The sequence below is a fragment of the Fusarium oxysporum genome, chromosome 6 (genome assembly GCF_000149955.1).
Source record: "Fusarium oxysporum f. sp. lycopersici 4287 chromosome 6, whole genome shotgun sequence".
In the NCBI taxonomy this organism is placed as follows: Eukaryota; Fungi; Ascomycota; class Sordariomycetes; order Hypocreales; family Nectriaceae; genus Fusarium; species Fusarium oxysporum.
Window position 1 is genome coordinate 593,068 of NC_030991.1, and position 24,583 is coordinate 617,650.

The 24,583-nt window shown below is 47.3% G+C and overlaps 6 protein-coding genes across 7 annotated transcripts; 1 reads left to right on the top strand and 5 right to left on the bottom strand.

The window, feature by feature from the left end:
• Positions 1–762: 762 nt before the first annotated feature.
• FOXG_07057 (uncharacterized protein) lies at positions 763–2,818 on the bottom strand. Its single transcript, XM_018385689.1, has one exon. It carries the CDS (start codon positions 2,623–2,625, stop codon positions 1,147–1,149), a length of 1,479 nt encoding a protein of 492 aa, XP_018244341.1. The 5' UTR covers positions 2,626–2,818; the 3' UTR covers positions 763–1,146.
• A 6,440-nt stretch (positions 2,819–9,258) lies between these two features.
• Positions 9,259–10,510, bottom strand: FOXG_07058 (uncharacterized protein; the record flags this gene model as incomplete). The annotated part of the gene is made up of 4 exons (XM_018385690.1): positions 9,259–9,747; positions 9,799–9,985; positions 10,037–10,246; positions 10,296–10,510. 4 exons carry the CDS (start codon positions 10,508–10,510, stop codon positions 9,259–9,261), a joined length of 1,101 nt encoding a protein of 366 aa, XP_018244342.1.
• A 2,308-nt stretch (positions 10,511–12,818) lies between these two features.
• Positions 12,819–13,034, bottom strand: FOXG_19628 (uncharacterized protein; the record flags this gene model as incomplete). Its single annotated transcript, XM_018399889.1, has 1 exon — positions 12,819–13,034. One exon carries the CDS (start codon positions 13,032–13,034, stop codon positions 12,819–12,821), a length of 216 nt encoding a protein of 71 aa, XP_018244343.1.
• A 2,390-nt stretch (positions 13,035–15,424) lies between these two features.
• Positions 15,425–16,905, bottom strand: FOXG_19629 (uncharacterized protein). Its single transcript, XM_018399890.1, has one exon. The coding sequence runs from the start codon at positions 16,497–16,499 to the stop codon at positions 15,672–15,674; it is 828 nt and encodes a 275-aa protein (XP_018244344.1). The 5' UTR covers positions 16,500–16,905; the 3' UTR covers positions 15,425–15,671.
• Positions 16,906–19,526: 2,621 nt separating this feature from the next.
• Positions 19,527–21,824, top strand: FOXG_07059 (uncharacterized protein). Of its 2 annotated transcripts, XM_018385692.1 has the most exons (3): positions 19,527–19,816; positions 20,193–21,387; positions 21,456–21,689. In XM_018385692.1, exon 2 carries the CDS (start codon positions 20,441–20,443, stop codon positions 21,317–21,319), a length of 879 nt encoding a protein of 292 aa, XP_018244346.1. In that variant the 5' UTR covers positions 19,527–19,816; positions 20,193–20,440; the 3' UTR covers positions 21,320–21,387; positions 21,456–21,689. The 2 variants fall into 2 exon arrangements, with proteins under 2 accessions (XP_018244346.1, XP_018244345.1); XM_018385691.1 differs by having other exon boundaries at positions 20,193–21,824.
• Positions 21,825–22,205: 381 nt separating this feature from the next.
• Positions 22,206–23,272, bottom strand: FOXG_19630 (uncharacterized protein). The gene is made up of 2 exons (XM_018399891.1): positions 23,194–23,272; positions 22,206–23,090 (listed from the first exon to the last, which is right to left on the bottom strand). Exon 2 carries the CDS (start codon positions 22,840–22,842, stop codon positions 22,384–22,386), a length of 459 nt encoding a protein of 152 aa, XP_018244347.1. The 5' UTR covers positions 22,843–23,090; positions 23,194–23,272; the 3' UTR covers positions 22,206–22,383.
• Between the last annotated feature and the right edge of the window lie 1,311 nt (positions 23,273–24,583).

Sequence of the window (24,583 nt, forward strand, 5' to 3'; positions counted from 1 at the left end):
GGGTAAATTTGCTTGCTAGTGCGAAGCAAAGTGGCAAGTTCTTTTGGCTCAAGGAAAGTAGCAATTATGAAGTAAAGTTCTGGCGGTAAGGCAAGAAGTACCATTTCGTCTTTTGGAAGTTGTTTCCAGCTATAGCGGGGACAAGGCCACGGGGAAAGGGTTTAGACAGAAATGTGGCATAACTCAGTGAAAATAATCTAGACGGCATGACAGGCAGAGATGGTAATAAACAGGTTAACTACCAGCTTGCTAGGTGGGAGTTTTGGGCCGGTTAGACTTCTCTGGACAAATTCGCATGGTACGCAATAAGCCCCTGCTTTGCGCCCGGAATGGGACCTTGTGAGCTACGTACCCTAGGCATTATTTGTAGGTGTTCTATAACATAGCTATTTCAGTCTATCCCTTTCATACGAATGGTCCGTCTAAAACGTTCTACAGCCGGAGTACTTATGGGGCAGAACTCATCGAAGAAGAAAAAGAAGAAGGAAGGCTAGTAAAAAAAGAGAGCTTATTGAGAACTGAGGTTTTAACTTACAACAAGAGAAATACTTCCTCAGTCTAGCCGATCTCAATACGGAATCATCTCAGCCACAACAAGCCACAGTAGCATCGATTTGATGCTTCAGTACTCCGTATTTTCATCATCCAACGAGGACTTTAAATCCCTTTTTCTCTCCTAATTTTAAACGTACAACTAGCGATCTTTAACGTAACACGCCTCTGAGCCGGCTGTGTGGATGTCAATACCTTGTCATGCCATCTCTTCAATTCCCCCAGGCCCAGTAGTGTAATAAAAACTGCTGACTACTCGTCCTTGCAATGCTCTCCTTCTCTCAAGTGTGCAGTCAAACTCTCAAAACGTATCCGGATGCTTTCCATCTTACTTGACTTTCTTGGTGCTTGGCTCTTACCTGAAGAAAGCTTTAGGATCGCCGAGTGGCGTTTTAACTAGGGTTTAGATGTGGCCGGGTAATCACAATATACCCATCTGTAACACTACAGATGTATGCAACAACAGAATGTCTTGAACAGTTCCTCGTAGCATCGACGGCCACGTCAAATGCAACATTTTGTGCTTGATAATAAAAAATTCACTGCGCTACAAGCATTAACCTCGAAGAGCCACCGTGGACTGGTTGCTCTGGTCTATTTCGTAGACTTGTATCCCCAGAGCCTTTTACGTTCCCAAGCCCACCACTGAGCCACAGCATCAGCTTGTACAACCCATTGCGACGCTTCCTCGCCATAGAGATTCCTCACATCACCAACTAATTGTTCCATTGACCATTTCTCAAGAGGCTCAAGCTCGAGCGGGTCGTTCTTCAAGTCGGTGAATCTCCACTGAGATGCACCGTCAAGAGGTATGACAAGCCTCCAGGGCGCATCTGCGGACGTCACTGAGAGCATACTCGCCCCGCTGTTGATGACGCCAAAGTTCCATGCACGACGGCCGTTTCGAGAGCTCTTATATGGCCGGATGAGCGATTGTCCTTCATAATCGTGAAGGAGGTCGGATGCTACGGCCATGTCCTTGCGGTTAAGCGAGCCGGTGTTAATGAGCAAGTCCAAGATCGTGGGAAGAATGGAGATTGAAGTTGCATTCGCTTCGTACTGCATGCGAGGGATATGAGGATGCCTGAACGTGATGGGCACACGAAAGTTGCTGACATGGCCATTCTTGTAGGTTCCGGTCCTGGTGGTGATATCCTCTTTGAATGCCTGCCCATGGTCTCCGACAAGGACCACAAGAGTCTCGTTGGCAATGCCGTGTAGTTCGAATAACTGCAGAAGCTCACCGAGCCATGCATCCTGGAACCTCACAGTATTCAAGTAGCTGTTGAAGTCCCTATGCCATCCCATATTCCCTTGTGTATTCACATACTCGATCTTTTTGGAATCACGAGGTAGTCCCCAAGGGTGGTGGGTTGTGCTAGTGAAATGGGAAAAGAACATTCTCTTCTTCTCCCGTTGCACTTTCTCAATGAGCTCTCGTACGTGTGTCTTTAAAGTTGTTTCAGGGTATCCAAAATAGTTGATTTCTTCCAAACCGGACCGTGCCTTAGCTCTTTGTTCCAAGACATCCTTAGCTACGATCTCTTCGAAACCCATCTCATTGTTGAATATGTCCTGGCGATCATACTTGTCTGTTATAGATTGAAAGAAGGCTGTGAGCCATTTCTGCTCCAGGAAGTCGTTCGAAGCCGTCTTAGCCCCCTTATTCTGATTGAAGAGATGTAGGATTTGTGAGATGCAAGGTTGGTAACTCTGCGCTTCAGATTCTTGAAAGCTGTCGACAGGCATAGGCCAGACTCCACAGTGAGTCGCAGCCAAGCTCTTGAACGAAAGAGAAGCGGCAGTGAAACCACCTATGACGTTGATGCCACCGTAACCATCCTGCGTTGTGTCATTCCACTCTGGTATTGGTACCTTGGCGAGATCCGAACCATTTGTTCTTTTCCAGCAGCCCGCTTTTCCAGTGATCATCTCCGCCACTGGAGTTAGTTGGGATAAAAGCGCATTGACACCATCTCCGTCTTTTCGTCCCTTATAAGAATCCAGGATGATGTTGTGAATGTCTGACCCCTGTTGTAGGGGAAAGAGCTCCTCTCTAGTGCTTTCGAGCATGATGAGAGCAATGTGCTTGATCTTGACTGTCCCATTCCTAAATGAATCACTAAGGATGTCCAAGATTTCTTCATCCTGATTGGTGATCCGAAGTGGGTCGTTCACTGGATTGTAAAACGTATGTCGCACTGGATGTGCTTAAAGTGGATTGAAGGTCGGGTCATTCATAATGAGCAGCAGTAGTGAGTTGATTGATTGTCTTCTGTGTGGGGTATTCCAACCCACAGGTTTTACTTTAAATCACCCAGCTTGATTACTAAGGGCTGTTGTTCCTGAGGATCATTGAGACCATGCCCGGCCTGCGACACACCCCCCCAGATTTCAGTCTGTATCAGATGAGATCTGCATATCATCCTGATCGATATCCTCCTCTGAAACGTGTTCTGGATCAATCCGCAGTGAGATATCAACCAGGCCCAATTGTTTCACGAAGTGAGAATGCTTTTCTGCTGAAAGAGGTTTTGTGAAGCCATCTGCAGGCATGTCTGTTGTTGGAACCCATTGAACTGTAATTTTGCCGTCTCGATGGATCTGTCTTAGCCAAAAATTGTGGATGTCGACGTGTCTTAACTTTGATGTTAGTTGTGGTCTCTCTTTCTGGACCAGTCCCACTGTTTGTTGATTGTCACAGAGGATGCGTGGTTGGTGTTCTGGATCGAATTATATCTGACCGAACAGTCGGTATAGAGCTATTGTCTCCCTCGCTGTATGAGACAGCGATAACAGTTCCGCTTCAGTCGTTGACGTGGTTACAGTCTTCTGTTTTGAAGACTGCCACATGATTGCCCCGCTAAACAACTTCATGAGATAGCCCTGGGTGGATCTTCGAGTCTCTGGATCATCCGCGAACGATGCGTCGCTTGACTGCTGTAGTACTTCATCATCGCCTGTCTCTACTGCTGTGGCCTTATCCACAGAGCCCGAGAACTCGATGGCATAGTACCGTGTGGTCTGGAGATATGAGAGAACTCTGTTCGCATACCGCAGGTGCTCTGGTGAAGGGTTCATAGCGAATTGGCTTAACTGGCTAGCTGCATAGGAGACATCTGGTCTTGTTACTACTGCCGCATACAGAACTGATCCTACCTTTTCTTGCATCTCTGTTATCTGTCGAATAGTGGCCTGTCCTTCGAAAGGTTGGGGACGGTACGACGGAATGAGAGGAGTTGTCGTTCTCATTGATTTGTCGATCCCGAACTTGTTACAAAGTTTGTCGATATATCCATCCTGGCAGATCCAGAGCTTCTTGGCCTTGGTATCTCGAAGGATCCTGATGTTGAGGAAGGTGATTGCTTCTCCCAAATCCTTAATCCCGTATTTGCCGTTTACTGCTGCTTTGAATTCGTTGACTTGTTGGAGGTAGTCAGATTGTGCGATGATGAGAAGATCATCGACGTAAAGAAACAAGACAAGATGAGTCTCGTTGTTAATGAGAATGCATGGTTCATCTGGGCATTGTTCAAATCCCAGGTCTTTGAGGAACCGTACAAGTTCATGGTACCACAGTTTTGGTGACTTGCGCAGACCATAGAGCGCTTTGAGCAGTCTCCAGACCTTTCCTGATTGACCATATCCCGGTGGGCATGTGGTGTAGACCTCCTCGTCCATTTCAGCGTTGACGAAGGCGTTCTTGAAGTCAACTTGGTGACATATCAGCCCAAACGCACAGACGAGAGCCATCAGAATCCGGAAGCTTCGATAAGCACCGGTTGCTGCGTAGATGTCTTCACCAGAGTGGTGTTGGAGATCACCTCTGACACAGATGCGGGCTTTATGACGAATGAGATGTCCTGTATCATCCAGTTTGTAGGTAAAGACCCATTTGAGCGGCAGTATCTGTTTGCCTTCTGGACAATCAACTAGTTGGAAGGATTTCTTCTCCTTGAGTGAGTTGATCTCGGCGCCTGCAGCTCGTTTGAAGCCTTCTCTCTCAGGGTGCCGTTTTAGTTGATGCCAGAATTCAGGTGGTGGTAGCAGGTCCCTCCGATGGATTCGGATTGACCGTGCAGCTGCGAAGGCGTGGGCGATCTGATGTCCCAGCTTCGCGCGTTCCAGTCGTAGGGTGTATGCCTGTCTTCGTGCTCGCTTCTGAACTCGATGTAGGGTGGAGCGCGGTTTGAATGTTTCGATTGCATCCTGACCTCTCAGAGACAGTTTGATGTTTCTCCCAGAAGTTGTCCGAAGGTTCTGGAGCACCTCGGCGTCCGTTGTTCCTTCCTTTCTGGGTGCCTCTTCTCCTGACATATTTGTCCGAGGATGCGATGATGCTTGATGGAGAGCTGCTTGATTCGGGGGCCGCAACACGTCTGGCTGTTCAACCTGTATTTCCCCTGCTGTTGCTCGTTCAGGTGAGCTTTGTGGTGTGAGAAGCAACCCTAGTGGAGGTGGCTCTACTTCTGTTTGGATCGAAACAGGAACTGATGTTGCTATATCCTCCGTGATAGGCAATGGCTCAACATCTTCTTCGTCCAGATCAACTTCGTTGACCGTAATGGCGAGAGCCTGTCCTGATTCAGGACGAGTTGTGGCAAGCTGTGGATCGTACATGACTTTCTCGTCAATTTGAACATCACGAGATACAATAACACGATCGAGGTGTGGAATCCAAACTTTGTGGATATTAGTTGCGTCGAATCCGACAAGCCATCCCGTGAGCGCGTTTTCTTGTAGTTTCGCTCTGGCCGGACGAGCTTTCTTGTTCTTGATCAATACATAGGCGAGAGAGCCAATGATTTTGAGATGAGAGAGGTTCGGCTTTCTGCCATGAACCATCTCAAACGGAGTTCGCCATTGTTTTCGTTGAACCGGGATGCGATTGAGGAGGCGGGTAGCATGAGCAACGATGTAGGGCCAGAGTTTCTGAGGTAGATTTCCCTGTATTCGAAGCTTGCGAGCGATAGTCATGATCACCCCCCCAGAACGTTCGGCAGGACCGTTCTGATCTGGCGTATCTGGTGGAGATGGATTGAAGATGATTCCTTTCATTGTAATGAAATGCTTCCATTTCTTGCCCAGACCTTTCTCGCCATCTGATCGGATGTACCGCGTAGTGAAACCCCAGTTGTCGTTTGTAATGGCGAGAAACTCTTGCGTAGCCGACAGGAGTTCCTCTTGAGCCTTGTTCGGGAGATTGAAGGACACGTGGTAAGCCGAGTGGTCGCAATAAAAGTGAGCGACCCAGGAGTCGGCGTTGAAGGCTTCCTCCATATCGACAAGGTCGAGATGTATCCTTTCGAAAGGGTAGGTTCCCCTCCAGGTTGGTACACGTGAGATTTGCTGGTGCGCCTGTCCGAGTTGGCATTCGGGACAAAGCTCAGATTTTCGTTCAAAGTCGTGAGTGCCAAGTGCGACTCCTTCGACTACTTGAGGCACGTGTTCGAGAGCTTCCTTACGGATATGGCCAAGCCTTGCGTGCCAGATATCCATAGATGCTATTGCCACTTGAGGTGTTCTCGACTTGGTCGCCATTGCAAATGACTTCACAGCCTCTTGGTGCGACTTTGCCTTGAAGACAGCGTCCTTCATGCAAGGTTCGACCACTCGGAAAGCACCATACTTTGTTGCCTTGAAGGCATTTGATCCATCCGAATACTCCATCCAACAGGTCCTAGTATTAAAATAGAGGCCTTGTTGTTCGAGAGAGTGCGTGTTGATGAGGTTCCAGTGGAATCCGGGAACATGGGCAACATTCTCGATCTGGATTAAGCCTGGACCCGATGGGGTATCAACATGGACTGTGACATTGCCGACACCCGTGATGTATGTGCCTGAGTCGCCAAACTCGATGACTTCATTGTCCAGAGGCTTGTATTTAGTGAAGCGAGATAGGTCATTGCAGACATGCGTATCCGCGCAGTTGTCGAGTCGAAAGCAGTCGCCGTACTCGTCTTTTGCGGTTGTGCTGAGTGCGAACTTTGACGTGACAAATGCAGCTCTTGATTTGCGTGGTAACGCGGCAGCAGTGTTTGAAGTCTCGTCTTCTGTCGGAGTCTTGTGTTGATTCTCCGTACTGTCAGACTGCCAGAACTTAGGTAGGTTGATCTTGTTTCTCCTGAAGTTCTTTTCGATGTTTGTCCGAAGCCTCCTGCTCCCTTTGACTGCAGTGATGACTTTCGATTGGACTTGGATGGCTGGTGTCCATCCTTCTGGTGCCTTCGAAGGATTTAGGTAGTAGCAGTCAGCATACTTGTGAGACATGCCACATACGCACTGTTGAGGGTTTGTGCTCGAAGATGAAGGTTGTGTTCGCTGTCTTTTCTGCTGGGGCTGGCTCTCCTCGTTTTGCGAGTCCCAGCCATTGCCATGCTTCCTATCTTGGAATGTGGCATGGGCTGCTCGTCCCCTAGTAGCGTTCTCCTTCGGTGGTGCCATTGTTCTGAATTGCCTAATACAGAATCCGATCGTGATCTTCTTCTCGGAGAGGGTTGGGTTGAGCTTGCGGAAGGCCCTGAGAGCTCTGTTCGTTGTATTCTGAGCTTTCTGAACAATAGTGGCATCATCATTTTGATCATTTTCGTCCTCTTCAGAATCAGCCGAGCTTGCAACGGTGATAGAGCCGTTACTGGCATGGTCAGGATTAATCTCGTTAAGCGCGGTGAGAAACGCGTTTGAGATCTTCTCCATGGCTTTTGCAGCCTCCTTGATGAGGTTCTTCTCGTTCTCAACCTGAGCTTCTTTGGACTTCATGTAGTTGTAGAACGGTGGGTTGACTTCACGAGATGCTTCAATGAACGCATCACAAATCTGTGACTCGCTGAGATTCTCGATCTTGTAACGCTTGGCGTTGCTGACGAGAGCAGGCCAGCGGCTAAGCCATTTGTCAAGACTAGTGTTGCCAGGGCCTTTCTTAAGCGATTCGAACTCGGTCCTGACATTCTGCTTCTGATCTTTCGCGGTGGGTTGGATGCTATCAGCCAGCGCGATGAGTTTGCCGCGGACGTCATGGATTCCGAGGTAGTGTTGCTTGAACTCCTGACACACCGTGAGGTCGATGCGATCAGAGACCTTGTCATATTTCTTCTTCTCGCTCTCGTAGATAGCCTGGAGGCTGTGGTATTTCTGGATCGTATCCTTGCTCGCTGAGTCTGATGGTTTGGTCGCAGTAAAGACCAGATTTTCGATCCCTTCTAGATCACAATAGTTCCAGACATCATTACGCACAGCAAGGTCCTCGATAGAATTAATCCAGTTCGTCCAGTCTTCACGGGCGTTGAGCATAGCGAGGTTATGGTCTTTGATCGACATCTTGTGTTTGATGATTTTTGGTAAAGGCAATGTTAACTTCACTTTTTAGTTGACTTCTATTTAATGCGTTAGCTTCCTTTTTAATTGAAATCATTATGAAAATATCAGTTTTTCTGAGTCTTCTCTGTAGTTGCTGCTTTCGCGGCTGGTGATGAACCCCGCAGTAAGCATAATGCAACCGGTCCAACTTCGTTCCGGTTTCTCTGAAGAGAATTTCCTGTCGGAAGAAAGATTTCATTGCGTCCAGGTTGACAGGAAAGCTGGTAATGGTGATAAATATCGCGTGCGACGTAGCGGAAGAGTCTCCGGGCTCATAACTGTCGCACTGAGCGTGCTTAAAGGGTTAGAGTGAGTATGATGAGCAGCAGTAGTGAGTTGATTGATTGTCTTCTGTGTGGGGTATTCCAACCCACAGGTTTTACTTTAAATCACCCAGCTTGATTACTAAGGGCTGTTGTTCCTGAGGATCATTGAGACCATGCCCGGCCTGCGACAACCAGCTACCCTAAATCCACCACCTTCAATCCATTCAATCAATGATAACTCAAAATGGATTGATGTTTATGTAATCCGTATTCGATATTGATTGACGTTGAGTTGACGTTGATCGTCAATCCATTCAACATATTGAAATACGTTGAGTTGAGCACACCCTTGGAAATACGTTGAGTTAAGCACACCATTGCAGATGATACACTTACCATAATAGAAACACTCGCTTCGGCCGAGATTCGTCAGTTGCTTCAAGACCACGGCTTTCCTGTGACTTAAGTATTCGCTCTGTTCAAGACTCAGGGCATTTGGGCAGCCCTGCAAGTCGACCGGATGAATCTAGCAGCACTGAACACTACCGCCAAAGAATTTTACATCAAGCTCGGAGATTTAGTATTCCGCAACAAGTGTGGCATGCAGATTCATCGTCTACTAGTGGTGGGCGAGGATATTAATCCCTTTGATGTGAACGACATGACGTGGGCATTTGCTACAAGATGTAGGCCGTCGATGGACGAGTTTCATTTCGAAGATGTCCCAGTCTATCCTCTCGTGCCATATATGTCGCACGGGCCTTGGGCGAAGCTCACCAGCTAAAGGTCGTGGCCAACTGTCTATTGCCAGAGGAGTATGAAGGCAATCAAGGTTGGGTGGCATGTGATTTGGAGAACGGATATCCGGAAGAGGTTATAAACGGGGTCTTGAGTCGACAAGGGGAGTTTGGCTTATCAGTATGAAGACACTATCAAGGGTTTTATATTTAATTCTGAGTGATATTATGTCTGTTCTGTGATTTTATGTTTTCTTATAAACTGATGATAATTAGCTTCTATATAATCAGCATTTACATAAATATTAAATAACTTAAGAGATCGCGGATTGAGAAACAATTCATTCTTAAGATACTCCCTGCCCCCGCTCGATGTTCTCATAGCGGCTCCTCTTCGGTCGCCCTTCGCCGCGTGGAGAGGGCAGTTCAACCTCTACAGGACCAAAAATGACTCCCTTACCCGCAGCCCAATCTTGCTCGCCAGGTTCAGACTCAATCTTGACTTCAATTCGTCGATGAATACCATTCGGGGGTTCGGATACGTCTGATAGTCCTTCGAGTGAATCTTCTGACCGGGATGCGGCTTTCGACTTATGCGTCATTTGTATAGAAGCGTCAAACCCTTGGGCGTGCTCAAGATCGTCGTAAGTTTGGCCTTTGGGAGTGGCAGAGTATGACATGGAGGGATATAGTTCGTCGGTCATCTTCTTTTGGGCGAGTCGGGTAATCAGAGAAGCCATGGACATTTCGATGTTAAGTTTGACCAGGTAGACGACGGGATGGAACTGGATAAATACCGTCTGGTTGGGAAGCGACATAAGGCCGATCAGCAATATCTAGTCGCAAATATTAGTAGCAGTTCCAGAAGAGGAATTATGTAGACATACATCCATACCCACCGACAGAATCATCAACTTTGCATTGAATGAGACTAGTGGTCGATACTTGGTAAGACGACTCTCTTTCACAAGCCTTTCCTGAACAATGCGAAGAAAGTACCAGTTAAGTCCAGCATCGATGATACAAATGAGAATCTTTGAGGCTCTATCCCAGTACATGTTTATAGTGACAAACCTAGCACATATCAGCATAAAGACAATGCAGCCTAACGTTTGTATGAATTACGTTTGGCTCACAGGGGGGTCCATGTGCGACGGGATGAAGATGCAGAACACAGCAATGTTGATACATGTTACGGCGAAAGCGGTACCCCATTTTAGTCTTTGGATCGTTTGTCGAGACTCGGCGATGATGCTGATTCTGTTGATGATGATTTGCATCAAAAGCTGGATCTCAAATACCCAGAAGAGTAAGATGAAGGAGAAAATCGGGATGCTAGTACCGTTAGACGAAGAGCACCCACGTTCCTCGAATTAATACATACCCAGGCTTGATCACTCCATTGAGGAACAAATAGCCAAGTATTCCGAGTCCAACATTCGCCGCGATTTCTCCCCAGATCATGTAGATGTATGCACTTCGTAAAGGATTTCGGTTCCGCTTCGTTTGTTTGATGGCCTGCCAGACAGTCAAGAAGCCAAAGCCAAGTGAGAACCCCAAAGCCATTGAGGCAACCTTGTAGTCTGTAACAGAGCTCATGGTAAAACGAGTGTAAGGAATGACCAACAGGAGCGAAATCTGGTGTCAGAAGACTCGCGTAGTAAACAATATAGTCCAGGGAAGATGGCCTTGGAAGAGGCCAAATGTTGAGTCCGCACTCCTAAGTCGTGGGGTTCCCCAGCCCTTCATATCTTTGACTAGTCTGACCCAAACTTGTGGAATTTGATGATTGAAAGGCCCCGCTTCGTAGGGAGCCAGTCGATCTCAAGCCGCAGATCTCGGGGCCGTGCGTGGGAACTTTACCAAAAATCTCACTCATATCCGAAAAGTATTAATGGGGCAAAAATGATAATCGCTCGGCGGAGACTTATCTCCTGTTGTCTCCATGAGATTAACCCAAAGTGCTGAGGTAGTATTTACGCTAGTGACGGTAAAAATATGGATTCCCTGATCCAGAGCATTCGGTCCTTTAGTGATCTTAGTGATGTGACTTAGACCATTCGTCAACCAGGAAATATAAGCGTTTCCGTGACTCTCTTCTATTCTCCGTTAGAGGAGTAAAAACTTTCAAATTCACAGTGAAGATGTTTGTATTCATGGCTAACCTTACCAACAGGGTGTGACACGTCAAGATCAAGTCAAGGATTATTGAAATGAACTCTATCGGTTATTAGACGGAAGAAGAGACCCTTAGTGGAGACTGTCTCCTGACAACCGAGGCTCAGCCCAGATATTCTCTGTGTATTATCGGTCTGGAGCATGGGAAAATGATGTTCCGTGCAGAAGCCGGAGTGATTCCGAAGAATGATGTCACAGATCTACACGCACAGTCGTTTTAGAACGTCTCGGCCCCTGAGCCAGAAGATGCGAAGTGGATCGCTCAGTGCTAGCAAATTCTTCTTCAGCCTCTAAGATGCCGTGCCTGATATCACATTCCAGATGCCAAGCATGGATTGCGTAGATTATGGATTAAAAATTTTGGCAACTACCTATGAATGACTCGAATCTCATCAATGTGCGTATTTCTGCTAATGCTTAAATATTCCCAATCGTTGGATTTGGTAGTTCTAGACTCGGGGTTGCATCCTCATGAGGTAAAGTCACGATCTACAGATTTTGTCATTAAACGGGGACCGCACACGACAGCTATCACTACAGTCATTCATGATAGGTTTGGTTTCGAAAATGCAAGCCTATGCGTACCATGTTTCTTCTTCGTCAATTGAGTCGAGAGATTGATCAACATTGCATAAACAGTGAACCTCATGACTTAGATCGATGGCGGTGGACATGTTAGATTAGACTAGACTAAATTAGATTAGTTTTCGTCCTGAGGCTATACGCCACACAATCCCCTTGGAGGGGCAAATGTATGTATATGTGTTTTTCGTCCAGGGGCCATCGGCCCCGAAAAGTCCCCTACTGTGGCACAGGATGTTCTGAGCTAGGGGTCTCTATCTATGATCTAATTACACAATGTTTTTGGTATAGGAGAGGCTCAGTCGTTCCCGATATGAAATTAGACTTCCCCGTCAAGTGCATTTTCTGCAAGACACGATAACAGACCACACCATCCAGCATATCATCGACACAAACGGCGCATCGTATCGAGCCTGTTACCCGTCAGCAGGAGAACGAGGCGTCCCTGCCAAATAGCAGCCGCTCATCAAGTCTGATCTTCAGGAATGCGGTAGTTAGCTTATAAGTCTAGCAGCTCGAGGCTGCCTTCGAGTGGCCCCGGTCCGATAGAAATCGCAAAATGTGCCATCATAGTATCGAGTACTTACAAACTTTGACGAGACTGGCTTCATGATGAGTGTTATCTCAACAGGTTATTACAAGTGCAGAAAGGTTTTCAGGCACGAAAACGGCTGAACGTGGAAACCGTGAATGGGTTACGGTGGTACAACGCGTGTGTTCAGAGGGTTGGTGGCTGTCGCCGTTCATCGCTGGGGCGGGTAAGGAATCGCCCTTGACGTAGTAACAAGATAGCCCTCTGTCGCAAGACTGGGTTATCGCCACTGCCGATAACGGCTGGAAGGCGAACCAAATAGGCCTAGAAGTTGTAAAAATATTCCAACAAGCATACCAAGTCGCGAAGTATGAGTGATTACCGCCTCCTGATCCTAGATGGTCACGAACGTCACCACTCTGCAGGCTTTGAGTCTTAACTACTGCAAGGAGCATAAAATCGTTACACTCTTCATGCCGGCTCATTCATCTCAAATACTTTACCCTCTAATGTTGAGTGTTTCGTCCCGTTAAAGCAGGCGTATGATCAACAAATCGAGAAGAGAATAAGGACGGGTACAAGTCCCGTCAGCAAGGAGGACTTCTTTCCCGCGTTTTACGTAGCATTCCAAGACTCTATGACGGGGAAGAACGTTCGAAGAGGCTTCTTAGGCGCAGGTCTTGCGCTTCTGAGCTCCGAAAGTGTGATTTCCAAGCTTGCCGTAAAGCTAAGGACGTCGACACCAGTCCCAGGGGTCGGCAAGTTGCCGGTACCTTGGGTGTCTATAACGCCAAACAATCTGATTGAGGTGATTTCACAATCGGACTTCATCAAAAGTCGAATATACAGACACCAGGGAAGTTCACAAACATCAATTTTGGGTGGTGTAGATCACCTTGCTAAAGGAACGCGGGGAACCATACATCAGATCGTTCTGCTGAAGTCAGAGGTGCAGATCCTGCGTAAGGAGAATGAGACACTAGGTTGACGTCGACCTGTCAAAAAGAAACGTCTGGGGCAAGGAATAGTCTGGACTCTCAGTCATGGACAAGATATACAAGGCCAAAACGATGCGACGTGCAGCTACAAAAAGAAAGTCGCAGAAATGGGCATCGCAAATGGAAGGCAGAGACAAAACAACGACTATACGGCGTCTATGGTAGAACAAGAAATAACGCACGAAGTTGCCGAATAGAAGTAGCAGCATCTTAAGAATAATGCCATAGTTGATTTGAGCCGATTGATGGTGCTATGGTTGATTCTGCAGGGTAGGGAGCCGTAAGGGTGCGGCTCGGCGCAACGTTCACTTATCATGCGCGTTATCTGACGTTTAGCGGAAACAAATCAGACTTAAAAAACCCCTGAAAGCAGTCCTTGCGTGTTGCGCTGGCTTAGCTCTACCGGAGTTCAGTGTTCAAGCTATGGAGGGTATGGCGCTCGTCACCACCTTTGCGCTTGGATCATTGTTAAGTACAGATGGGTTTTCCAAGTTGCCACCCAGACCAATAGCATGGAGGAATCAGCCCTTCGCGTGACTAGTAATTACGCCAGGTCTTCTAATTAATTAAAGTTGGGAATTAAGTGATAAAATGACAGGTCGATGTCTGGTCCTCGCTCTTCGACGCTTGGAGACAACCTAGGCCGAGCGGCCCAGCCCCTTGCTGACAAACTCAAGGATGCTATCGAGGGCTGCCATTCTTTCTTGATCCCTGCGTTGAGTCTACTCATGTCGTTTGGTGACACGACATGAGGGGCTATAGCGCATACGGATTGTTAAAAAGTACAATTTTAGTTGATAAGACAATTATAAACAGCCTTTATCAGATGACATAAAACAGACTTAGAACTAAAAACACGTTTTAAAGGTAAAGAAAAAGAAAAAGAAAAGAAATTAGCCGTTATTCTCCAAATATCACGCAGAGTGGGATGATTATTTGGTCCACGGCAGGTAGCTAAAAATCGAGCCTCATTCTAGCCCAGAAGAAAGGGGTTCAGTTTTTCAGTTGGGGCTTCGGGCACGGACCCATCACATCTTCACCACCAAGCCCGGCCCCAGCACCGGCCCACCATAATGATACATTCCGCCACTTTAAGCAACGTTGGCCAAGACGGGTTTTAATAGCTCCACCTGGTCGTCGTGACTACATATCTTGGTGGGGAAAATATCCGCAGAGTTCTCCAGCCTCGTTCTAATTAAGGGTTATCCTCACTTCCCGACATGTGGCTGCGGATGGCGACCGACCTGGCAATGTTGCGGTTTCGTTTTATTATCCACGAGAGATGGGGTGATGCATAGAGAGTGAACGGCGAGGCCTTGCGGGGGTTTGAAATGACCAGTTACGACACACGCCCGCCCTTTGGAAGTTCAAAATCAACATTGAAACGCTGAGAGATGGGAGCAACAAGGTCGCTGCAAAGGGCGAGTGCAGCATGCATCTTCCCCTATCCCTTCGTCAGTTAGCGAAACCAAGGATCAACCGGCAAAAGCAAGCTCTGTGGCTCTGCCAAAAGCGACATGTCATATGCGGACGTGGTGATCAAACTTGCATGCATGGCCTCCTCCACCTAATACCATGGCTTGGTTCTCATGGGGACTCTTATTTCGAAAGTGAGGAAGATATAGACAGAGAAGCCACCCTATCATAGAGTTCATCCTATTATGTTTATCCTTTTATCAGACGCTGCTGCTCTCTCAATTCACATACATATCAACAACTTCCTCACCGCTGTCTCTTGCCTGTACTATGAAAGTCTTTCTCATGGCACCACAAGGAGGCGGAGGGTGGTCTGGGGCATTTGTGCATGGCCTGTATCTGGCACCTACCACATGTTGATACATCATACAGGCTATTCGCTAGAGCCTTTAGCTCAGTCAGCCGCCTCCGGAAACTTGACCACCCACAAAGCTATGCATTTTGCCCAGAGTCACAACCCTAGTGGCATGTAATCGGGGAAGGAAAAAGAAACCAGCTTTCTGTAGCTCCCTAGCCCGCCGCCACTTGTTGGTTCGGCATTGCTTTGACATCCCTCGTCTCTCTACGACTGGGGTATCTCTGCGGCATCTTCTGTAGCCCCGTGGTAATCCTGCATTACTTTTACTCTTATTGTATGAGGGCCCCTGCCTGCAAGAACAAAACCGCTGACTGCGGCTACTCTACCAACGCTTGCACGTATCGCTGGGACTCATGAGCGAGGTAGTTCCGCATTAGAGCGCAGTTGCATCCTGTGTACTGTTGAATCTGTATTTTGTACTCATATACCTGGAGCGATAAATCGGTTACGCAAGTGAAAAGCTCGTGGTGGGCACGCTCTAGTTCTTGCGCGCGAGACTTGAGTCTAGATATATCTTCCCTCTACTTCAAACGGAACTTTTAGGCTGTGACTTGATTTCGCCCTTGGGTTCATTATCTTCTCAATTCTCACATCATCTTCCTCCCATTGTCATCCTTGCTCGAGCCGCATCCGATCCTACAGCCGTCGATGTGAGGCCTCTCGCCGTGACTTCTCTTCTAATGCTTGTATGTATCGACCGGACTCATGAATGAGATAGTTCTGCATGAGGGTGCAGTTACATCCCGACTGTTGTAGAAGTTGCATCTTAAGCTCATACACCTCGAATGTCAGATCGGCCGCGCAGGTAGAAAGATCACGGTTGATACGCTCTAGATCCTGCTTGCTAGACTCAAGTCCCTGCTGTTCTTCCCTCTGGTGAAAACGGAACTTATTGGCTGCAATTCTGTTTCGTTCCCGGATTTTTTTCATGCGATCGTTGCCCCGTTGAGCTGGATGAGTGCCGTTGCTGCTGGTATGGCTCGTGCGGCGAACAGGTGAATCTTTTCCCTTCTTCGTTGCCTGTGGATTGATATCTCGATCACCCAGTGGAGCTTGTCTAGTGGGTTTGCGAGACTTCAGATCGCCAGAGTAGCAATTTGTCGTTCGATTTGGTGTCTCTTGTGTCGAGAGTGAGTGCCCATAACCCTGGCCAGGTGATTCCTTAGAAATTTCATGTTCAGGAACTGGAAATAGGGGTATATCCTCTACGACAGGGTTAAGGCCGTTCCCCGAGTTCATGTGATTCATCTCATGGCTGATATAACACCAATGGTCTGTGAAATCAGTGTTGTAGCCATGTAATGAGCTATCGACCAGAGGACCAGTCTGGGTATAAATGCTGTTTGCCGTGCTTCTCTTGTTTTCTGATGATCCAAACGGGACTGGCTGGATTGATGGCCACCATTGCTTCCACAGAAGTGATTTGGGAGTGTAGGATGTCTTGAAGGTTAAGTCGTCTTCCATGTCACTCGGCTCACCGAGAGCTGTATCGTCTGAGAGACAAAAAAAAAAGAAAAGAAAAGAAAAGAAAAGGTTCGTAGCGTATATCTCTGTACGGGAAGTTTATCAGATGGCCAAAGTAGCAGGAGAAGAGCTGAAGGGAGCTCTAAACATCTAGAAGCGCCTTGATACCCTTCGGGCTATCGTTTTGTGCTGGTGATGGTGATTCTAAGTAGGCGAAGAACTGTACACTGGAAACTCGGAATGACAGGGGATAAAGACGCTACTGTGCTGATGCTCATAGGTCGCGGGGAACGAAGCGACCTGCAATATATTAATGGAAATCGAATAAGGCGAGGTCTTTCAATTGACCTAGCCCGATCGCGTCTCAACGAATGGCAGGAAGGGAAAGGGCGAATCTGAGCTTGTGAAACCGCATAGGTAACAGCTCATATCTCAGTACTCCATACCATTAAAACGGATAGGTACGGAGGAAATGGTCCTGAAAAAGTGCCTGATCTTCACAGCTAAGATCCTCGATCTCGCCATCCGGTTTAGAGGCCAAACAACCTGACTCGCCATTGGCCGGGAGGGATAGCGTGAGAGGGATTGAGGGCGCTAGCAAGGTAACTGGATCACTGAAACGTGTAAGAACCTGACAGGCTATCTGTGCGCTCACTCTGATGGGCTAGAACGACCTGCATTCCATCCTCACCAGTCCATAAAGGGGATAGTTAAGTGAGATGATTGAAATCAGTGGGGCTAACCTAGGCTCAATCTTGTAGTGTTGGAGACCGTGCGAGAGTTTTTGGAACCCCCGTCCACCGGGCAGCGGCGGTTGAGGCATGTCTACGACCTCCACTTGTGGAATTGAAAGGGTGTACTGTCTTTAGTGTAGGGTGATTTAAGTTAGCTTGGCATAATCCATAGGGCTCAAACATGCAAGCACCTCTAAGACAAGACGGCGAGATCGGACGAGAGGAACCCATGAAGATGGTCAAAGCGAAGAATCGTATTCGATGTTGTTCTGGGATAGACTACTGTACTAAGGCATGTCTCAGCCTTTCACCGAGTTGGTCACATTTTTGCCGTAATTATTGGTTCCACCACCTTAAAATGCACTTTCAGGAGCAGGGGCATAGACTCGCTCTGCATACCCATGTGCGGGGTTTGCCTCCCTGGAAATCTCACCAGGCGACTTACAGTGGGATGCAATAAGTTTGAATACCGGGCGTGCATCTTCCTTTGCCGCTAGCCTCTTTGAGCCAGTTACCACGTGCACATCAGCTTTTGCACTAGTAAGATATGGTGATTGGCTAGATCGAGCTTCTTCCTTAGATTAGAAGCAGGCTGAGCTCCAAATAGGCTAGACGGGGGTATCAGTACTTCAAAAGGTATTCAAACTTATTGCATCCCACTGTATCCGATGGGGTAGCACCAACCTGAACAATTAGTATTAAGTTACTTATCAAAACGTTCGTTCCCTGTACAGAGGGCATGAGCCTAGTCGGGCCGCCAAGAACGATCGCTCATCCACAATATCCGGGCCAGCGGAAAATAAATCCCCACGTACATAGATTTGGCCCCTAAGTTGCATGGGGTAGGTTCCTGGTTAATTTCAACTGGGTCTGTGCCTCTTACCGGGAACCTGTCATGGGAGTGATCCGATTGGTTGTCGCTGAATATGCCGAGATTGCAAGAACTGACTTCCATCTGTCTGATTCTTATACACAGCTATGGCGGCTTGCCGGTGTGCATTCTCGGTTCTCGAAGGATGTCAATAGGAGAGTTAAAAAAGCACCACTCGGCGATGCCCTATGCCAGCCGACGGCTGTCGGAAAAGGCATTCAGGAAATGATAAATTTTGTAACGCAAATCCCACTCCCCCAAGTGTACAACTGCGATATTCACATTCCCACAGATAATTAGATGGCATAATGATCCCCTTGATCGATACGAATCGAACAACCCTCTGGGATCGACCGATTTTCGATCGATCGGGGGTCCGAACGAGCCACACCAGCCACGCGGCCCGCACCAAACATATCGAAGATCACTCATAGCGCGGTTTTATTGACGCATTTAGCCCCTCACGCCATTTCACACAGTGTTAAAAATTCAGTCAGGCCGCCTGGGGCACGCCCACAGCGGAGCAGGTATCTTAAAATCACAGCCAGCATACCAGTAATAACTCACATTTAGCTGGAACTTTAATGGCCATCTTCTTTGTGGCCTTTAGGTGAAACATCTTGCACGTTTCCTTGCGGATGATATGATACGTGGGAGAAGTCCTAATACAAGTCATCCTGGCTGGAAATGTCAGATATTACGTATATTCCGCCCATTGATGGATGTGAAATTCTGCGCCTTGAAGGTTTTACCATTTCGTGCGTAATCTTATTGAAGTATCCCTGCTTGCTATCCCTGCTTGCAGCACGTGACACCCCAGCACCTGTTTAGCAGGAAATGCCAAATGCCGGGTGGAATTCTTTTTTGGTTTTTGTTCATCTGGTCGGCTTCGTGATGCCAAGCTCTCTATTGATAAAAATATGTTCTCAGATTAACATAGGTACTGACAGATCGTTTTGCGCATCAACGCCATGACGCGTAATTGCAATGCCGCCAGAAACATCCCTGCACGACATGCGATTGAATATTATCCAAATTGGCTGAACTTTTGATTATGAAGCCTTCAAAAGTTTATTGAAAGAGATTCCTCACTGAAAAACTTGCGCTCGCTGAGTGATGTCGATGCTCAACGGGTAGCAGCATAATGGTTGGAATTACATGAAAAATGACAGGCCATATGTACACAGCCGCGAAGGAGAGGGTCGACTGACTCCAGAGAGCCTAGGACTTTATGTAAGTTAATAGTAAACCGTTGTCTTACAACAACGGCTAGGCAAATGTCGATATGAGGCAAGAGAGAAAAAGCGAGAAATCTAGCGGAGAGCTGATAAGCGTTAGTGAAGTGGAACATCGCGGGTCAATACTAATCCGGGAGGGCTTTGGCTGTTCGCCGGGCCCCACTATCCGGAGTCCGCATCGTCGTTTGGACATCTACAACCGTGTAGGATAAAATCACTCAAATCAATCTACCCGTTCCCCTGGGAATTCCACAATGACGCTTCTCCCTCATTAGAGACCAAAAACCGCTATCGAAAGGGTAACCCGGGTTCCCGTGGTTGCAGATAACATACAAGACAATGCAGCGGTTGGAAGAACGCCTAAACGACTCTCAAGATCCAGGACGCTGCATTCTCCCATTCCCCGACCCTACTATGGCTGGGGAGCAAAGTGAGGACCAGTCATTTTATGACTTACTCGTGGAAGATCCAGAGGTACGTAAGTTGGCCGTGAAGCTCTCTTCTTCTGTCTTTGCGCGAAGTGGTTTCAGATAGGAGGTTGTGTTTGACAAAGCGGGCGCTAGAACGTTCAAGATATTCCTGTCAAAGCTTCAGGTTTCCTTGACCGGCAGCTAAGACATGATGACGCAGAACAGTAGGCCAGTGGCGGGACCTGGAGTATATCCCTGTCTTGTCTTCCCGTGATATCTACTCGTGCTCCAGTTTGCAGAAATCTCTTTATAGAACCTGTGACAAGGACAGTCACGAAAACACGAGCCAGACAACGGAAGAATGGAAAGCAAGAGGGAAGACACCAGAATTCGAGACCAGCGACTATAAATGAAAATGAAAAAAGTCTAACGTGTATCAGCTTCCGTTAGGACAGACGATAGTGCTGTCACCACTAGGTCATTCTCAACATCAGCAGCCCATTTCATCGCCGAATCGAACCAGCCGCGATACGCCGCAGCCGCCAGACCTGACCGAGATGGAGACCCACCAGCAGCCGCATCACCCTGTCCCGGCAGACCCAATGTCGATAGCTTGGGGTTTATCCGGCGTTGATGATCAAAATCCCCAGCTACATCCGGCGCTTTTCAATTTTATGTCCCAGGGACTATGATCCCTGCCCCTGACAACACAAGCAGACATCACAGCCATCTCCCGCAGGCGTACAGCAGCGAGTTCGTCACACTGTCCAGTATACAATCTTGTGGCCACTATGATAGTGGCTTTCCCGGCCACTGGGATGGTACTTTGAATCACGGAACTAGCATTCCAAGAGTAGCGATACCCATTGGGCAGGCCACGAATAATCCTAGGGCTGAGCTAGACATGGCGCCCCAAGATAACAGCCCAACACCTGCTTCGCAACCAAAAAGAACTCCTCGAACGCGAAGAAAAAAGAAAGAGGCTCACAACACATCTGAGGTTTCTCAAGGTGATAATAGTAGCGCTGATGCCGGTGCTCCTTCGCTATCTGACGTAGCTAGCCCCAGTCCTGCTTCACACAACAACCACACAAGTATTAGTTCAAAGCCTACATCCATGGAACCCACGACTTCGATAATATCGAATTGTCGGAGACAACTTCGTATTGCCTCTCGAATATCCAAAAATACCCGTAGTCAACTTAATGGTGCTCCAGAAGAGCGCCGGGCTCGAGCATCCCATAACCGCGTCGAGAAGCATTACCGCAACCGCCTCAATGCTCAATTCGAATCCCTTCTTAATGCTTTGCTGGCGAAAGTCCGGCAAGGTGACAACAGTAATGGAGACGATAACGAATGGGATGGCACAAGCGATCTGGACCGCCGAGTGAGCAAGGGCGAGGTTCTTGAAATGGCTCGCAAGTGTATACAAGGGCTGGAACGAGAGAGCAATGAGCTCCTGCGCGAGAACTTCGAGCTTAAAGGCAGCCTTCAACGACTTAAAGGATCTGCCTCTGATGGCACCGTATCCTCGTCTGAACCGGAAGCACCATTCAATCCCAATTAATGTGTCCAATACACAAGGTTTTTGACTTGACTATCGCGGTTGCTTGATTATGTAACGACCAACCACAAGTAAGGACTTCCGATTGACCACAAGCAAGCCTTTTATTTCTTTTTGGCTTACTCGAGTTAATTTGAAGTTTCTCGGCTAAATTAACGTATTGGGCAAGTTGCTAAGAATGAAGAACCTCAGGAGAGCAAGCTGCGATAATATCGCCTCCAATATCGCCTCCAATACCGCCAGCCCCATAAGCGCGCTATTAAATCCAGGTCTCAGCCTTTAGCAACCCACAGGCACGGCGCGCAACTTAAAACGGTTGGAGACAATAAGTATTCGCTCTGCAGGTATCGCCCATGGTAGGGAATCTATCTACATCTATCTACCAACGTCTCAAGTAGATAGATGTAGGTGCCCTGTCATGGATTGCAAGATAGATAGACAGATGTCGGCTACAGGTAGATTTAGATAGATGCCATCTATCTACCAAAACACCACCACCATTAAACCATTGTTGCTGCCATGTTGTCGGCCATCTCCTTCAACAATCCGTCGTAGCCTTCCAACAGCCCCGCTTTCAGCCAGGACCTGACTGTCTGAGCAACAGAAATAGTACTTGCATTTGGGAGATACCGTGTTACCTGCGGCGGAAAAAGTTCGCTCACATTCTGCAGCCATCGGCGAGATTGATAAGACGTCAATCACCATCCTAGCTACGCGTGGGTAGTCAAACCGCTTAGCAGAACAGTAACGAAGTGGGTTACCGTGCTTCGTATAAATCTCTTGCTTTGTGCTTAACCGCCTCTTGAACTCATCTGAAATCGGTTCTTTCTCGGAGGTCGAATACGACATCACCTTGTCTTGAAACGAATCGAAGGGATTAGACTCTCGCGCTCTCATGGCCACAGGAAGATTACTATCAGCAAGTTGCCACTGGATTGGAAGGTCACGATACTCCTTTTCCCATAGGATTTGGGTGAGTTGGCCTTGTCAACCCAGCCCTCCCTTCCGCCATAAGCTTTCGTCAAGAAAAATTCAACTGTATTTAGATTCATAGAAATCCGGTACAATTAGCATGGAGCTTTTGTGGTGAATATTATTCGTCCCTCAACTGCAGCTCCATCTGTATCACTGATGATATCAGTAGCATCTGGACCTTCTGTTTCACGGATAATGCGAATCTGTTGCCGAGCGTTCTCTTGTAATTCCATCCCTAGCCGAGCCAAATCCCCACGAACTGTGTTAAAAGGTTCATCTCCTATAGACCATTGCTCAATAGCAGCCTGGTGTTTTGCTCCTCCATAAATGAAACTTCCATTAGTTAAGTGCAGGGCAACGGGTATTTGTGTCTTTTCTCCATCCCTGTTGAGCTTTTCCAGGTGTCTCGAAGTTTGCGTTTGCGTTTCTTGAGAGGCCAGATTTTGTGGAAAGAATGGCGTGTTAGGTAAGGCCATACTGTTTCTTTTCTTGCGTTTTCTTTTGCCACAGTTTGAACACGAACCACTATTATGTGCTGTAACTCCATGCATAAGGTTTAAATGCTCAGATGGCTCGGAATGAACATTATAGCTACAACTAGTAGCTGCGGTATTCAATGTTTTGTTATCGGCCTTAAATCTTTTCGTTAAGCTGTGCAAACTCGTTTTCGCTGTTGGTATTTGGTTTTCTTTGTCTCATGGTCATCCGTAAGCTCCAAGGTTGACGAAGCATGTCTTTGTTGGGTCATACTGTAAATGAATTGATTTAGACAAACGGAGGTCCATAAGCAGCTCTACTGCTATATTTATATGTTAGCAGCTTCCATCTCCATGGCTGTGCATAGCCTCGGCACTCGCCGTCGAAGGAGCCACGCGCTTAGGGTAGGATTTGACTCATCTGACCGGATCAAAGGTGTGGGTGTGAGCATGGCCTGAGTATACCAGACGTCGTCCGAAAAACAGCGGTTCCGACATGTCATCAATCGATTTTATTGATTAAGCGACTGGTATTGATTGGCATGGCTTTTAATGCCATTATTTCTAAATTGTGGAAAAATGGTCTCGAGGTCTAGACTTTAGTCTCTCGACTTACAGAATCCAGACCGTTCGAATTGCTGGACTAAGAATATGCGTAAACTAATTGGCCAGGTGGACCCCCATCACGATATCGCAGAACCAATGATTCCACGGGTATAGACCCACTCGGAGCATTTAAGCCGGGTAGCTGGTGACATTCTCTGCTCAATAAAAGCAACTAAAACTTTGGAAATGTTCCGCTAACTCTTGTATGTTTAGTATAAATACCCTGTCTGATTGGATGTGCCTGTACTGACAGCTTTCTCGTTCTCGGGTTTCAGGAAACCACTTAGAAATCCTGCATACAGGGTAATGTTAGCGGAAACATTCTAAACAAAACTATTACATCATCGACGTAATTGGTTTGTTTGGCAAATTGCAGGTCGTTAGTTGCAGTTTATCAAATCATCTAGGTTTAGAGGCGCTTGAGAAGACGATCTCCTGGCACCCATTTCTGTTGTCTCGAGAATTTACAGAATCCTGCGTTTAGACACAAGGCGAGTCGAAAGGGCCTTTATTAGTCAAGACCAGATTTCTGAAAAGGAGTAAACTAGGCTTAGTTATATGGTTTCTTAACATATGTAACTATTATAAATATTATTTCAAGTCTAGCTTCCCCTCCGGAAGTTATCTGCAGAAATAATCCACGTTAGATAATTATTTAGGACAAGCAGAATGTAAGTTGTATATTAATATTTTAGGCTTCTAACGTTTAGCATATCCTTCTATAGCTACACGTCTTATTCTAGGAGGCCTGCATGTTCATTGATCCAGGTTAATATTATGTAACAACTCATCTATGATTAGAGTATATGAATGTTGTAACAAGGGCCGGTCGATTTTTACTGCTTGGTCGAGGCTGGGATGGTTTTTCACTACAGCTAGTTATGGCAACGCAGATGAAGTGGGAGACCCTACTCAACAACACTGAGCACCGTACCTGCAATTCCCAGCACCTCTTTTACCGCTGTTCTCAAGCACGTTCACACCAAAGCGGAGGAGGAGAAGGAGGGGGACTTCCTCTAGATAGCTTTCTCGATGAAGGAAAATAATCTCCAGGGCAAGTAGGGAGACTACAGCATGGATAGAAGTAACTCACTTCCCAGTCTTGTCTCCCCATTGTTAATGATGATGAATCATAACACAGTTCCTCCTGCTATGCCCTACTGTACCAATCACCACTGGTAAATGGGCCTAATACCAACTTTTGCGACCC

Excerpts from the sequence above, each read along its gene's own strand:
- FOXG_07057 (XM_018385689.1), bottom strand. The coding sequence starts at position 2,625 with ATGCTCGAAAGCACTAGAGAGGAGCTCTTTCCCCTACAACAGGGGTCA.
- FOXG_19629 (XM_018399890.1), bottom strand. The coding sequence starts at position 16,499 with ATGGAAGACGACTTAACCTTCAAGACATCCTACACTCCCAAATCACTT.
- FOXG_07059 (XM_018385691.1), top strand. The coding sequence starts at position 20,441 with ATGATCCCTGCCCCTGACAACACAAGCAGACATCACAGCCATCTCCCG.
- FOXG_19630 (XM_018399891.1), bottom strand. The coding sequence starts at position 22,842 with ATGCATGGAGTTACAGCACATAATAGTGGTTCGTGTTCAAACTGTGGC.